This window comes from Zonotrichia leucophrys, chromosome 27 (assembly GCF_028769735.1).
Source record: "Zonotrichia leucophrys gambelii isolate GWCS_2022_RI chromosome 27, RI_Zleu_2.0, whole genome shotgun sequence".
Taxonomy (NCBI): domain Eukaryota; kingdom Metazoa; phylum Chordata; class Aves; order Passeriformes; family Passerellidae; genus Zonotrichia; species Zonotrichia leucophrys.
This window is the reverse complement of record NC_088196.1, coordinates 4344744-4361804: the sequence shown is the minus strand read 5'-3', so window position 1 is coordinate 4361804 and position 17061 is coordinate 4344744. Positions and strand designations below refer to the sequence as shown.

General features: G+C 44.3%; 1 protein-coding gene across 1 annotated transcript in view; it reads right to left on the bottom strand.

The window, feature by feature from the left end:
- The window catches only part of PLXDC1 (plexin domain containing 1), a 36126-nt gene that overhangs the window by 2130 nt on the left and 16935 nt on the right, over positions 1 to 17061 (bottom strand). The window contains exons 10-13 of the mRNA XM_064733720.1: positions 16906 to 16963; positions 9624 to 9759; positions 2282 to 2314; positions 1178 to 1332 (exon numbers count right to left, since the gene is read on the bottom strand). Coding sequence (XP_064589790.1) covers positions 1178 to 1332; positions 2282 to 2314; positions 9624 to 9759; positions 16906 to 16963 — 382 coding nt within the window. The remainder of the gene's footprint in view (positions 1 to 1177; positions 1333 to 2281; positions 2315 to 9623; positions 9760 to 16905; positions 16964 to 17061) is intronic.

The window sequence follows — 17061 nt, the reverse complement described above, 5'->3', positions numbered from 1 at the left end:
GGAAAAATAATGGGAGAAATGGCAAAAATGGGGGGAGAAATGAAGGGAAAATGGGGAAAAATAATGGGGGAAAATTATGGGGGAAAATTATGGGGGAAAATAATGGGGAAAAATGGGGAAAAATAATGAGGGAAAATGGGGAAAAATAATGGGGGAGAAAGACTGGAGAAAATTATGGGGGAAAATGATGGGGAAAATGGGGAAAAATAATGGGGGAAAAAATGGGGGAAAATGGGCAAAAATGGGAGGAGAAATGAAGGGAAAAGGGGGGGAAAAGGAGGGAAAATGGGGAAAAATAATGGGGGAAAACAATGGGGGAAAATAATGGGGGAAAATGGGGAAAAATAATGGGGGGAAAATAATGGGGGAAAATGGGCAAAAATGAGGGGAGAAATGAAGGGAAAATGGGGGGAAAAAGGAGGGAAAACGGGAAAAATAATGGGGGAAAATAATGGGGAAAATAATGGAGGAAAATTGGGGGAAAAATTGGGGAAAATGGGGAAAAATAATGGGGGAAAACGATGGGGAAAAATGGGCAAAAATGGGGGAGAAATGAAAGGAAAATGGGGGGGAATGGAGGGAAAATGGGGAAAAATAATGGGGGAAATGGGGGAAAATAATGGGGGGAAAATAATGGGGGGAAAATAATGGGGGGAAAATAATGGGGGAAAATGGGCAAAAATGGGGGGAGAAATGAAGGGAAAATGGGGGAAAAATGGAGGGAAAATGGGGAAAAATAATGGGGGAAAACGATGGGGGAAAATAATGGGGAAAAATGGGGAAAATAATGGGGGGAAAATAATGGGGGAAAATGGGCAAAAATGGGGGGAGAAATGGGGGGGAAAATGGAGGGAAAATGGGGAAAAATAATGGGAAAAATGGGGGGAGAAATGAAGGGAAAATGGGGGGAAAATGGGGAAAAATAATGGGGGAGAAAGATTGGAGAAAATGATGGGGGAAAAATGATGGGGGAAAATGATGGGGGAAAATGGGGAAAAATAATGGGGGAAAATAATGGGGGGAAAATAATGGGGGGAAAATAATGGGGAAAAATAATGGGGAGAAATGAAGGGAAAACGGAGGGAAAATGGGGAAAAATAATGGGGGAAAACGATGCAGGAGAGGGGAGGATGAGGAGGATGGGATGATTCCGGGCAGGGCTGAGCTGCTGCCTCACCTCGATGAAGAAGAGGGCGGCGCCGGACGTGGGGTGGCCGCTGATGTAGATCCCGGCCAGGATGGCACCGGCCAGCACCAGCACGGCCACCACGATGCCAACCACGGTGCCCGTGGGGATTGGGGCACCCCTGCTCTGTGAGGGCAGGCTGCTCCCTGCAGGGAAATGGAAAAGGGCAGGAGGATTGCAGAAAACTGCTAAATTATTTTATTTTTTAATTTTAAAAAAATTAGAATTTGAACCGCAAAAATATTGACAAAATAAAAAAAAAAATTTAAATTATTTACAAAATTTAAAATTCTTAAAATGTATAAAAGTTAAAATTTAAAATGTATAAAAGTTAAAATTTAAAATGTATAAAAGTTAAAATTTAAAATGTATAATTAAATAATGTATAAGTTAAAATTCTAAATGTAAAAAATATTTACCAAATTTGAAATTAAAAATTCTTACCATTTATAAATTTAAACTATAAAACTCTTTACAACATTTAAAATTTAAAAAAAAATGATAAAATTTAAAAAAAAAAATTTAAATTATTTACAAAATTTAAAATTCTTAAAATGTATAAAAGTTAAAATTTAAAATGTATAAAAGTTAAAATTTAAAATGTATAAAAGTTAAAATTTAAAATGTGTAAAAGTTAAAATTTTAAATGTAAAAAATACTTACCAAATTTGAAATTAAAAATTCTTACCATTTATAAAATTGGTAAAAATATAATTGATAAAATATAAAACTATTTACAACATTTAAAATTTAAAAAAAAATGATAAAATTTAAAAATAAAAATTTAAAATTATTTACAAAATTTAAAATTATTTACAAAATTTAAAATTAAAAATTCTTAACATGTATCAAATTTAAAATGTAAAAATACTTACAATATTTCAAATTAAAAATTCTCGAAATGTATAAAATTAAAAAATTTAAAATTAGAAATTCTCAAGTTTTTAAAATTTACAAATTAAGAAAAATCACAAAAATACATTAATAAATTATTCAAGTGTCTGTTCTATTCCTTGTCCAAATCACAAATTATTATAAAAAAAAAATTTTAAGTTTTTTAAAAAACCCTATGCTAAGTAAAACGGCCTTGCTTACCCTCTCCTGCAAACTGGTTGAGTTTGGTGTCATCTGAAAGGAGAAAACACAGCAAAACAGAAAATCAGGAGTTTTCAGTGATATCCTCGTGTTTCCCACCCAATTCCTCCCCTCAGGATGGGATTTCTGGGGAAATGGAATTTCTGGGGTCGAGGGGTCGATCACTGCTCCCCGTGGAGCTTTGATCCATCACGGGGCTGGAATCTGCATCCCAAAAAACCCACGGGATGATCAAATTCCACGTCCCAAATAAACCCACGGGATGATCAAAATCCACTTCCCAAATCCCAAATAAACCCACGGGATGATCAAAATCCACTTCCCAAATCCCAAATAAACCCACGGGATGATCAAAATCCACTTCCCCAATCCCAAATAAACCCACGGGATGATCAAAATCCACGTCCCAAATAAACCCACGGGATGATCAAAATCCACGTCCCAAATCCCAAAAAAACCCACGGGATTATCAAAATCCACTTCCCAAATCCCAAATAAACCCACAGGAGTTCAAAATCACTTCCCAAATCCCAACAAACCCACGGGATTATCAAATTCCACATCCCAAATCCCAAATAAACCCACGGGATTATCAAATTCCACGTCCCAAATCCAAATAAACCACAGGATGATCAAAATCCACTTCCCAAATCCCAAACAAACCCACAGGATTATCAAAATCCAAATCCCAAATAAACCCACGGGATGATCAAAATCCACGTCCCAAATCCCAAATAAACCCACGGGATGATCAAAATCCACGTCCCAAATCCCAAACAAACCCACGGGATGATCAAAATCCACGTCCCAAATCCCAAATAAACCCACAGGATGATCAAAATCCACGTCCCAAATCCAAATAAACCCACGGGATGATCAAAATCCACTTCCCAAAAAAACCCACGGGATGATCAAAATCCACATCCCAAATAAACCCACGGGATTATCAAATCCACGTCCCAAATCCCAAACAAACCCACGGGAGTTCAAAATCCACATCCCAAATAAACCCACGGGATGATCAAAATCCACGTCCCAAATCCCAAACAAACCCACGGGATGATCAAAATCCACGTCCCAAATCCCAAACAAACCCACGGGATGATCAAAATCCACATCCCAAATCCCAAACAAACCCACGGGATGATCAAAATCCACATCCCAAATCCCAAATAAACCCACGGGATGATCAAAATCCACATCCCAAATAAACCCACGGGATGATCAAAATCCACTTCCCAAATCCCAAATAAACCCACGGGATGATCAAAATCCACTTCCCAAATCCCAAACAAACCCACGGGATGATCAAAATCCACTTCCCAAATCCCAAATAAACCCACGGGATGATCAAAATCCACATCCCAAATAAACCCACGGGATGATCAAAATCCACGTCCCAAATAAACCCACGGGATGATCAAATCCACATCCCAAACAAACCCACGGGATGATCAAAATCCACGTCCCAAATCCCAAAAAAACCCACGGGATGATCAAAATCCACGTCCCAAACAAACCCACGGGATGATCAAAATCCACGTCCCAAATCCCAAACAAACCCACGGGATGATCAAAATCCACGTCCCAAATCCCAAATAAAGCCACGGGATGATCAAAATCCACATCCCAAATCCCAAATAAACCCACGGGATGATCAAAATCCACTTCCCAAATCCCAAATAAACCCACGGGATGATCAAAATCCACGTCCCAAATCCCAAATAAACCCACGGGATGATCAAAATCCACTTCCCAAATCCCAAATAAACCCACGGGATGATCAAAATCCACGTCCCAAATCCCAAATAAACCCACGGGATGATCAAAATCCACGTCCCAAATCCAAATAAACCCACGGGATGATCAAAATCCACTTCCCAAATCCCAAATAAACCCACGGGATGATCAAAATCCACGTCCCAAATCCCAAATAAACCCACGGGATGATCAAAATCCACGTCCCAAATCCCAAATAAACCCACGGGATGATCAAAATCCACTTCCATCCCTTGGGTCGTTCTGGAAGGACCAGGATCTATCAGACTCGGCTTCATCCCTCAACAGGCTCCACATGATCGCCCTCACCAGGGTGAAATCCTGATCCAGAATTCCCAGGGCTGGGATTCCAAATCCCAATCCAGAATTCCAAGAGTTTGGATTCCAAATCCCAATCCAGAATTCCCAGAATTTGGATTCCAAACCCTGATCCTGAATTCCCAGAGTTTGGATTCCAAGCCCTTATCCAGAATTCCCAGGGCTCGGATTCCAAACCCCGATCCAGAATTCCCAGAGTTTGTATTCCAAACCCTGTCCAGAATTCCCAGGGCTTGGCTTGGTCTCCAAACCCTGATCCAGAATTCCTGGGGCTTGGCCTCCAAATCCCAATTCAGAATTCCCAGGCCTTGGCTTGGATTCCAAATCCCAATTCAGAATTCCTGGGGCTTGGCTTGGATTCCAAATCCCGATCCAGAATTCCCACAGTTTGGATTCCAAACCCTGTCCAGAATTCCCAGGGCTTGGCTTGGCTTCCAAACCCTGATCCAGAATTCTCAAGGCTTGGCCTCCAAATCCCAATTCAGAATTCCCAGGCCTTGGCTTGGATTCCAAATCCCAATTCAGAATTCCTGGGGCTTGGCTTGGATTCCAAACCCCAATCCAGAATTCCCAGAGTTTGGATTCCAAACCCTGTCCAGAATTCCCAGGGTTTGGCTTGGTCTCCAAACCCTGATCCAGAATTCCTGGGGCTTGGCCACCAAATCCCAATCCAGAATTCCCAGGGCTGGGATTCCAAACCCTGATCCAGAATTCCTGGGGCTCAGCTTCCAAATCCCAATCCAGAATTCCCAGGCTGGGATTCCAAACCCTGATCCAGAATTCCCAGGGCTTGGCTGTGCACCAGAGCTCCAGGAGCAGAGCCAGGAGGGCTGGAAGGGCTGGGGAGGATGTGGATCCAAAAACGGGGCTGGATGGGGAGGACAGGGATCCAGGGATCTGGGGTGGTTGGAGAAGATGAGGATCCAGGGATTTGGGCTGGTTGGAGAGGACACAGATCCAGGGATTTGGGCTGGTTGGAGAAGACACAGATCCAGGGATCTGGGATAATGAGGAGATGGATTCACAGATCTGGGCTGAAGGGAAGGATGTGGATCCAGGGATTTGGGCTGGTTGGACAGGACACAGATCCAGGGATCTGGGATAATGAGGAGATGGATTCACAGATCTGGGCTGAAGGGAAGGATGTGGATCCAGGGATTTGGGCTGGTTGGACAGGACACAGATCCAGGGATTTGGGCTGGTTGGAGAAGACACAGATCCAGGGATTTGGGCTGGTTGGACAGGACACAGATCCAGACATTTGGGCTGGTTGGAGAAGACAACAGATCCAGGGATCTGGGCTGGTTGGACAGGACACAGATCCAGGGATTTGGGCTGGTTGGAGAAGACACAGATCCAGGGATTTGGGCTGGTTGGACAGGACACAGATCCAGGGATTTGGGCTGGTTGGGGAAGACAGATCCAGGGATTTGGGCTGGTTGGACAGGACACAGATCCAGGGATTTGGGCTGGTTGGAGAAGACACAGATCCAGGGATCTGGGATAATGAGGAGATGGATTCACGGATCTGGGCTGGAGGGAAGGATGTGGATCCAGGGATTTGGGCTGGTTGGACAGGACATAGATCCAGGGATTTGGGCTGGTTGGAGAAGACAACAGATCCAGGGATCTGGGATGGTTGGACAGGACACAGATCCAGGGATCTGGGATGGTTGGACAGGACACAGATCCAGGGATTTGGGTTAAGGAGGAAGATCACAGATCTGGGCTGAGGGAAGGATGTGGATCCAGGGATTTGGGCTGGTTGGGAAGGACACAGATTCAGGGATTTGGGCTGGTTGGAGAAGACACAGATCCAGGGATTTGGGCTGGTTGGGGAGGACACAGATCCAGGGATTTGGGCTGGTTGGACAGGACACAGATCCAGGGATCTGGGCTGGTTGGACAGGACACAGATCCAGGGATTTGGGCTGGTTGGACAGGACACAGATCCAGGGATCCTGGCTGGTTAAAGAGGACACAGATCCAGGGATTTGGGCTGGTTGGAGAAGACACAGATCCAGGGATTTGGGCTGGTTGGAGAAGACACAGATCCAGGGATTTGGGCTGGTTGGGAAGGACACAGATCCAGGGATTTGGGCTGGTTGGACAGGACACAGATCCAGGGATTTGGGCTGGTTGGACAGGACACAGATCCAGGGATTTGGGCTGGTTGGACAGGACACAGATCCAGGGATTTGGGCTGGTTGGACAGGACACAGATCCAGGGATCCTGGCTGGTTGAAGAGGACACATCCAGGGATCTGTGCAGGTGGAGAGGACACCAAGGCCCAGCTCCCCTTTCTGGTGGAGCTGCTCCTCTGCTGCTCCCCACTCTCCTCCGGCTGCAGCTGCCGTTTGCTCCCTTCCAAGATCACAAATTAACTCCATGCTCTGTGTCACACAGGGAGCCTCTTGTTCCTTTTTTCCAAGAACCAGCCATGGGCTGGAAAACAATCTCGTGGCCGAGCTCCAACCCTCCCCTCCCTCCTTGCCTTTAATCGCTCCTTTCAGCGTCAGCCCCGCCAGGCAGGAGCTCGTTCCCCCACCCAGCTCTGCAGGACAATTACCAGCGCTCCTTTCTATTTATCCTAATTAGCACTTGGCGTTAGGGACTATTAAGGAGCCAAATTGCGGCGCTACCTGCGCCAGGATCGGCGGAGCCGGCCCCGCGTTAATGGGATTATGGAGCTCCGGACGCCGGGGGTCTCCAGGGGACATCGGGGCTTTGTGTGGAGCAGCAATGCCAAGAAATGAGCGATCACCGCGGGAATTCCAGGCTGAGAGTCCTGGCACCAGTGAAATCCCAAACCCTTCTCTCTGGGATTGACCCCTTTAGGATCCTGAGATTCCCCCCACCAGGGTTTGGTTGCTCTCTGACCTTCACAAATGAGTAAAAAAAACTGGAAAAACCCCAAAACTCTTCCCAGCACTGCCTCACTGCCTCGGGTGTCACCTCTTGGCTGCCTTTCCATCATCTCCTGTTCTCATCCGCCCCAAGGACGGGGTTTGGGCGCCCTGGGATGGTGGGAGGTGTCCCTGCCCTGGGGACCGGGTGAGCTTTGAGGTCCCTTCCAACCCAGATCCTCCTGGGATTGCAGAACTTCACAAATCCAGGTGGAGAAATGAACTTGGGCGGGGATTTGGGGAAGATTTTGGGTGGGCAGGGGATGGGATGGAATTCCCAGAGAAGCTGTGGGATCCCTGGAAGTGTCCCAGGCCAGGCTGGATGGGGCTTGGAGCCACCTGGGGTGATGGGAGGGGGATTGGATGGGATTTGAGGTCCCTTCCCACCCAAACCATTCCAGGATTCTGCTCCAAAACCCATCTGGTGTTTACTTGGATTTGGATTTGCTTTTTGAGGAGGTGAAAGACCCATCCAGGGATCAGGGATGGGGATCACTTGTCCTGGAACCAGGGAGTCACCTGTCCAGGGGTCAGGATCAAGGATGGGACCACCTGTCACAAGGAACAGGATCACGGGTGGGGGGATCTTCCGTTCAGGGATTGGGATGGGGGATCACCTTGCCATGGATCAGGGATGGGGGAATTATCCAGGGACACCCCCAGGGTTGGGGTCACCTGTCCAGGGACACCCCAAGGCCAGGGTCACCTGTCCAGGGACACCCCCAGTGTCAGGGTCACCTGTCCAGGGACACCCCCAGTGTCAGGGTCACCTGTCCAGGGACACCCCCAGGGTTGGGGTCACCTGTCCAGGGCCACCCCCAGTGTCAGGGTCACCTCCAGTGTCAGGGTCACCTATCCAGGGACACCCCCAGTGTCACCTGTCCAGGGACACCCCCAGTGTCAGGGTCACCTCCAGTGTCAGGGTCACCTGTCCAGGGACACCCCAAGGCCAGGGTCACCTGTCCAGGGCCACCCCAAGGCCAGGGTCACCTGTCCAGGGACATCCCAAGGCCAGGGTCACCTATCCAGGGCCACCCCAAGGCCAGGGTCACCTGTTCAGGGTCACCTCAGTGTCAGGGTCACCTATCCAGGGACACCCCCAGGGCTGGGGTCACCTGTCCAGGGACACCCCAGGGCTGGGGTCACCTGTCCAGGGCCACCCCCAGTGTCAGGGTCACCTGTCCAGGGACACCCTCAGTGTCACCTGTCCAGGGACACCCCCAGTGTCAGGGTCACCTCCAGTGTCAGGGTCACCTGTCCAGGGCCACCCCCAGGGTTGGGGTCACCTGTCCAGGGACACCCCAAGGCCAGGGTCACCTGTCCAGGGACACCCCCAGTGTCAGGGTCACCTGTCCAGGGACACCCCAAGGCCAGGGTCACCTATCCAGGGACACCCTCAGTGTCACCTGTCCAGGGACATCCTCAGTGTCAGGGTCACCTGTCCAGGGACACCCCCAGTGTCAGGGTCACCTGTCCAGGGACACCCCAGGGTTGGGGTCACCTGTCCAGGGCCACCCCAGGGTCGGGGTCACCTGTCCAGGGACACCCCCAGTGTCAGGGTCACCTGTCCAGGGACATCCCAAGGCCAGGGTCACCCATCCAGGGACACCCCCAGTGTCAGGGTCACCTATCCAGGGCCACCCAGGGTTGGGGTCACCTGTCCAGGTCCACACCCCAGTGTCATGGTCACCTGTCCGGGACACCCCCAGGGTTGGGGTCACCTGTCCAGGGCCACCCCAAGGCCAGGGTCACCTGTCCAGGGACACCCCCAGGGTTGGGGTCACCTGTCCAGGGACACCCCCAGTGTCAGGGTCACCTCCAGTGTCAGGGTCACCTATCCAGGGACACCCCAAGGCCAGGGTCACCTGTCCAGGGACACCCCCAGTGTCAGGGTCACCTGTCCAGGGACACCCCAGGGCCAGGGTCACCTGTCCAGGGACACCCCCAGTGTTGGGGTCACCTGTCCAGGGACACCCCCAGGGTTGGGGTCACCTGTCCAGGGACACCCCAGGGTTGGGGTCACCTCCAGTGTCAGGGTCACCTGTCCAGGGACACCCCAAGGCCAGGGTCACCTGTCCAGGGACACCCCCAGTGTCAGGGTCACCTCCAGTGTCAGGGTCACCTATCCAGGGACACCCCAGGGCTGGGGTCACCTATCCAGGGCCACCTCCAGTGTCAGGGTCACCTATCCAGGGCCACCCTCAGTGTCACCTGTCCAGGGCCACCCCAGTGTCAGGGTCACCTGTCCAGGGACACCCCCAGTGTCAGGGACACCCCCAGGGTTGGGGTCACCTGTCCAGGGACACCCCAGGGTTGGGGTCACCTGTGCAGGTCCCACCTTCGGTGGTGAGGCTGTCGAGGAAGAGCGAGGCCGTGGGCGAGGTGACAGCTCCAGGTGACACCGACACGGAGCTGCCCGGGGGCGCCGAGTAACGACCACCCTCGGCCAGATCCTCACAGGTCTGCCCGTCCGACTGGGGGGAAAAACAGGAGAATTCGGGTTAAAAAGGGAATTTGGGTTAAAAAGGGAATTTGGGTTAAAAGGGGAATTTGGGTTAAAAAGGGAATTTGGGTTAAAAGGAGAATTTGGGTTGAAAGGAGAATTTGGGTTAAAAAGGGAATTTGGGTTGAAAGGAGAATTTGGGTTAAAAAGGGAATTTGGGTTAAAAAGGGAATTTGGGTTGAAAGGAGAATTTGGGTTAAAAAGGAGAATTTGGGTTGAAAGGAGAATTTGGGTTAAAAGGAGAATTTGGGTTGAAAGGAGAATTTGGGTTAAAAGGAGAATTTGGGTTGAAAGGAGAATTTGGGTTAAAAAGGGAATTTGGGTTAAAAAGGGAATTTGGGTTGAAAGGAGAATTTGGGTTAAAAGGAGAATTTGGGTTAAAAGGGAATTTGGGTTGAAAGGAGAATTTGGGTTAAAAAGGGAATTTGGGTTAAAAGGAGAATTTGGGTTTAAAGGAGAATTTGGATTGAAAGGAGAATTCGGGTTAAAAAGGGAATTTGGGTTTAAAAGGGAATTTGGGTTGAAAGGAGAATTTGGGTAAAAAAGGGAATTTGGGTTAAAAGGAGAATTTGGGTTAAAAGGAGAATTTGGGTTGAAAGGAGAATTTGGGCTGAAAGGAGAATTTGGGCTGAAAGGAGAATTTGGGTTAAAAGGAGAATTTGGGTTAAAAAGGGAATTTGGGTTAAAAAGGGAATTTGGGTGAAAAAGGGAATTTGGGTTAAAAAGGGAATTTGGGTTAAAAAGGGAATTTGGGTTGAAAGGAGAATTTGGGTTAAAAAGGGAATTTGGGTTAAAAGGAGAATTTGGGTTGAAAGGAGAATTTGGGTTGAAAGGAGAATTTGGGTTAAAAAGGGAATTTGGGTTGAAAGGAGAATTTGGGTTAAAAGGAGAATTTGGGTTAAAAAGGGAATTTGGGTTAAAAAGGAGAATTTGGGTTAAAAGGGGAATTTGGGTTAAAAGGGGAATTTGGGTTAAAAGGGAATTTGGGTTAAAAAGGGAATTTGGGTTAAAAAGGAAATTTGGGTTAAAAGGAGAATTTGGGTTAAAAGGGAATTTGGGTTAAAAGGAGAATTTGGGTTAAAAAGGGAATTTGGGTTGAAAGGAGAATTTGGGTTGAAAGGAGAATTTGGGTTAAAAAGGGAATTTGGGTTAAAAAGGGAATTTGGGTTAAAAGGAGAATTTGGGTTGAAAGGAGAATTTGGTGTTTAAAAAGGGAATTTGGGTTGAAGGAATTGGGTTAAGATTGGGTTGGGATTGGTTAAAAGGGAATTTGGGTTAAAGGAGAATTTGGGTTGAAAGGAGAATTTGGGTTGAAAGGAGAATTTGGGTTGAAAGGGAATTTGGGTTAAAAAGGGAATTTGGTTAAAGGGAATTTGGGTTAAAAGGGAATTTGGGTTGAAAGGAGAATTTGGGTTAAAAAGGGAATTTGGGTTAAAGAATTGGTTAAAGGAGAATTTGGGTTAAAAGGGAATTTGGGTTAAAAAGGGAATTTGGGTTGAAAGGAATGTTAGGGTATTTTAAAAAGGAATTTGGGTTAAAAGGGAATTTGGGTTGAAAGGAGAATTTGGGTTAAAAAGGGAATTTGGGTTGAAAGGAGAATTTGGGTTGGAATTGTTAAAAAGGGAATTTGGGTTAAAGGAGAATTTGGGTTAAAGGGAATTTGGGTTAAAAAGGAGAATTTGGGTTAAAAATGGTGAAATTTGGGTTGAAAAGGGAATTTGGGATTAAAAAGGGAATTTGGGTTGAAAGGAGAATTTGGGTTAAAAAGGGAATTTGGGTTGAAAAGGAGAATTTGGGTTAAAAGGGAATTTGGGTTAGAATTGGTAAAGAGAATTTGGGTTAAGGGATTGGTTAAAGGGAATTTGGGTTGAAAGGAGAATTTGGGTTAAAAGGGAATTTGGGTTTAAAAGGGAATTTGGGTTGAAAGAAAGGAGAATTTGGGTTGAAAGGAGAATTTGGGTTAAAAGGAGAATTTGGGTTAAAAAGGGAATTTGGGTTGAAAGGAGAATTTGGGTTAAAAGGGAATTTGGGTTTAAAAGGGAATTTGGGTTAAAAGGAGAATTTGGGTTAAAAAGGGAATTTGGGTTAAAAAGGGAATTTGGGTTAAAAAGGGAATTTGGGTTCAAAAGGGAATTTGGGTTAAAAAGGGAATTTGGGTTGAAAGGGGAATTTGGGTTGAAAGGAGAATTTGGGTTAAAGGGAATTTGGGTTGAAAGGAGAATTTGGGTTAAAAGGGAATTTGGGTTAAAAGGGAATTTGGGTTAAAGGAGAATTTGGGTTAAAAGGGAATTTGGGTTAAAGGGAATTTGGGTTAAAAGGGAATTTGGGTTAAAAGGAATTTGGGTTAAAGGGAATTTGGGTTAAAAGGGAATTTGGGTTGAAAGGAGAATTTGGGTTAAAAGGGAATTTGGGTTTTAAGGAGAATTTGGGTTAAAAGGGAATTTGGTTAAAAGGAGAATTTGGGTTGAAAGGAGAATTTGGGTTAAAGGGATTTGGGTTGAAAGGGAATTTGGGTTAAAAGGGAATTTGGGTTAAAAAGGGATTGGGTTAAGGGAATTGGGTAAAAGGGAATTTGGGTGAAAGGATAATTGGTTGGGTAGGGTTAAAAAGAATATGGTAAAAAGGGAATTGGAATTGAAAGGAATTTGGGTTAAAAGGGAATTTGGGTTAAAAAGGAGAATTTTGGGTTGAAAGGAGAATTTGGTGTTAAAAAGGGGAATTTGGTTTAAAAGGAGAATTTGGATTATAAGTGAAGAATTTGGGTTAAAAAGGGAATTTGGGTTGAAAGGATAATTTGGGTTAAAAGGGAATTTGGGTTAAAAGGGAGATTTGGGTTGAAAGGAGAATTTGGGTTAAAAGGGAATTTGGTTTAAAGGAGAATTTGGGTTGAAAGGAATTTGGGTTAAAAGGGAATTTGGGTTAAAAGGAGAATTTGGAAAGATTTGGGTTAAAAGGAGAATTTGGGTTGAAAGGAGAATTTGGGTTTAAAAGGGATTTGGGTTGAAAGAATTGGGTAAAAGGGTTTGGGGTTTAAAAGGGAATTGGGTTGAAGGGATTTGGGTTAAAGGGATTGGGTTGAAAGGAGAATTTGGGTTGATAAGGGAATTTGGGTTAAAGGAGAATTGGGTTAAAAGGGAATTTGGGTTGAAGGATAATTTGGGTTAAAAGGAGAATTTGGGTTAAAAGGGAATTTGGTTGAAAGGAGAATTTGGGTTAAAAGGGAATTTGTTTTAAGGAGAATTTGGGTTGAAAGGAGAATTTGGGTTAAAAAGGGAATTTGGGTTGAAAGGAGAATTTGGGTAAAAAAGGGAATTTGGGTTAAAAGGAGAATTTGGGTTAAAAAGGGAATTTGGGTTAAAAAGGGAATTTGGGTTAAAAAGGGAATTTGGGTTAAAAAGGGAATTTGGAGCTGGTTTTGCCCAGCAGGAATTCCAGGAGGGCTCTGCGGGGTCAAACACCGAAATTCAAACACAGAAGTGACCCAGAGGGAGGAGAAGGGGAGGAAAATTTGGGAAATATTTCAGCAGGATATGTGGAAAATCCTGGGACAAATCCTGGGGCAAATGCTGGGATAAATCCTTTGGGTGACGCCATGTGGGTCCAGTGACCTCAAAGGGTCTGGTGAAATAAATCTGAATTTTCGGTAGAAAAGCAGAATAAAATCACTAAAAAAATCACCCAAAAAAACCCCACCAAAAAAAAAAACAAACCAAAAAAACTCCAAATCAAACCAGAGAAAAACACAACAAAACTAAACTAAAAACCTAAATTAAAAAAAAACCCATCAAAATCAAAGCAAACAAACAAAAGCCACGAAAAGCAAAAAAAATAAGGAACAAAAAAAAGAAGAAAGGAAAAAAAAAAAGAGAAAAGGCTAAAACAGAAGCAGATGTTTGGTCAGAGCTGATCCTTGGGAGTTTCTGCTCCCAGGGACACAAACAGGGCTCGAGTCACGCTCCAGGAGGAGGGGGAATAACGGGAATAAGGGAAAAATGGAATAACGGGAATAAGGGAAAAAATGGGGGAAAACGGGAATAAAGGAAAAAATGGGGATAACGGGACTAAAAGAAAAAATGGGAATAAAGGAAAAATGGGAATAACGGACTAAAAGAAAAAAATGGGAATAAAGGAAAAAATGGGAATAATGGACTAAAAGAAAAAAATGGGAATAAAGGGAAAATGGGAATAAAGGGGAAAATAGGAATAAAGGGGAAAATAGGAATAAAGGTGAAAATAGGAATAAAGGGGAATAATGAGAAAAATGAGAATAAAGGGAAAAATGGGAATAATGGGAGAATAATGGGAATACAGCGGAAAATGGGGAATAACGGGAATAAGGGAAAAATGGAATAATGGGAATAAGGGAAAAAATGGGGGAAAAGGGGAAAACGGGAATAAAGGAAAAAATGGGGATAACGGGACTAAAAGAAAAAAATGGGAATAAAGGGAAAATGGGAATAAAGGGGAAAATAGGAATAAAGGGGAATAAGGGAAAAATGGAATAACGGGAATAAGGGAAAAAATGGGGGAAAAGGGGAAAACGGGAATAAAGGAAAAAATGGGGATAACGGGACTAAAAGAAAAAAATGGGAATAAAGGCAGAAAAAAATGGGAATAAAGGGACTAAAAGAAAAAATGGGAATAAAGGAAAAAATGGGAATAACGGACTAAAAGAAAAAAATGGGAATAAAGGGAAAATGGGAATAAAGGGGGAAATGGGAATAAAGGGGAAAATAGGAATAAAGGTGAAAATAGGAATAAAGGGGAATAATGAGAAAAATGAGAATAAAGGAAAAAATGGGGATAACGGGACTAAAAGAAAAAAATGGGAATAAAGGGAAAATGGGAATAAAGGGGAAAATAGGAATAAAGGGGAATAATGAGAAAAATGAGAATAAAGGGAAAAATGGGAATAATGGGAGAATAATGGGAATACAGCAGAAAATGGGGAATAACGGGAATAAGGGAAAAATGGAATAACGGGAATAAGGGAAAAAATGGGGGAAAAGGGGAAAATGGGAATAAAGGAAAAAATGGGGATAACAGGACTAAAAGAAAAAAATGGGAATAAAGGGAAAATGGGAATAAAGGGGAAAATAGGAATAAAGGTGAAAATAGGAATAAAGGGGAATAATGAGAAAAATGAGAATAAAGGGAAAAATGGGAATAATGGGAGAATAATGGGAATACAGCGGAAAATGGGGAATAACGGGAATAACAGGAATAACGGGAAAAGGGAATAAAGGGGGAAATGGGATGTAAAGGGAATAAAGGGATATCCAAAGGGTTATCTAAAGGGAATAAAGGGATGTTTAAATGTATATCCAAAGGGAATAAAGGGGTATCTAAAGGGAAAAAAGGGAAATCCAAAGGGAATTCCCAAGGGATTTCTAAAGGAACAAAAGGAAATCCTGAGGGATGCTCAGTCTAATCCAGACCACCGTGGGGCACACATCCATTTTCTGAGCTGGGCCATGGATTTCCTGTGGCTCAGCCCCATTCCCTGGGATTTATTGGGATTGGGACTGGGATTTATTGGGATTGGGACTGGGATTTATTGGGATTGGGATTGATTGAGACTGGGATTTATTGGGATTGGGACTGGGATTTATTATCACTGGGATTTATTGGCACTGGAAGTGGGATTGATTGGGATTGGGATTGATTTGGACTGGGATTTATTGGGATTGGGACTGGGATTCATTGGGATTTATTTGGATTTATTGGGATTGGGACTGGGATTCATTGGGATTGGGATTCATTGGGATTTATTGGGATTCATTGGGATTTATTGGGATTTATTGGGATTTATTGGGATTGGGACTGGGATTCATTGGGATTTATTTGGATTTATTGGGATTGGGACTGGGATTCATTGGGATTGGGATTCATTGGGATTTATTGGGATTCATTGGGATTTATTGGGATTGGGACTGGGATTCATTGGGATTCATTGGGATTTATTGGGATTCATTGGGATTTATTTGGATTCATTGGGATTCATTGGGATTCATTGGGATTCATTGGGATTCATTGGGATTCATTGGGATTCATTGGGATTTATTGGGATTATTTGGATTCATTGGGATTTATTGGATTGATGGATTCATTGGGATGGGATTTATTGGGATTTATTGGGATTTATTGGGATTTATTGGATGACTGGGATTCATTGGGATTTATTGGGATTCATTGGGATTCATTGGGATTTATTGTGATTGGGATTCATTGGGATTTATTTGGATTTATTTGGAATGGGATTTATTGGGATTTATTGGGATTTGTTGGGATTGATTGGGATTTATTGGGATTTATTTGGATTGGGATTTATTGGGAATGGGGTTTCTTGGGATTCATTGGGATTTATTGGGATTCATTGGGATTCATTGGGATTTATTTGGATTCATTGGGATTCATTGGGATTCATTGGGATTGGGACTGGGATTCATTGGGATTTATTGGCACTGGGAGTGGGATTCATTGGGATTTATTGGGATTTATTGGGATTTATTGGGATTCATTGGGATTTATTGGGATTTTTGGGACTGGGATTCATTGGGATTCATTGGGATTTATTGGGATTTTTGGGATTGGGACTGGGATTCATTGGGATTCATTGGGATTTATTGTGATTGGGATTCATTGGGATTTATTGGGATTTATTGGGATTGGGATTCATTGGGATTCATTGGGATTTATTGGGATTGGGATTCATTGGGATTTATTTGGATTCATTGGGATTCATTGGGATTCATTGGGATTTATTGGGATTCATTGAGATTTATTGGGATTCATTGGGATTCATTGGGATTTATTGGGATTTATTGGGATTGGGACTGGGATTCATTGGGATTTATTTGGATTCATTGGGATTCATTGGGATTTATTGGGACTGGGATTCATTGGGATTTATTTGGATTCATTGGGATTCATTGGGATTTATTGGGATTGGGACTGGGATTCATTGGGATTCATTGGGATTTATTGGGATTTATTGGGATTGGGATTCATTGGGATTTATTGGGATTTATTGGGATTGGGACTGGGATTCATTGGGATTTATTTGGATTCATTGGGATTCATTGGGATTTTTGGGACGGGGACTCTCTGTGCCCACCTGGCCGCAGCCGTAGCTCAGCCACTCCTCCCGGTACCGGTCGAAGCCACTGGAGCACCTGTGGGGAAAACCAGGATTATCCAGGGCCAGGTTGTGGGAAATGGATTTAAATGAAATGTTTAAAACTCGACAAAAGGTTCCCAGAATGTACATTTA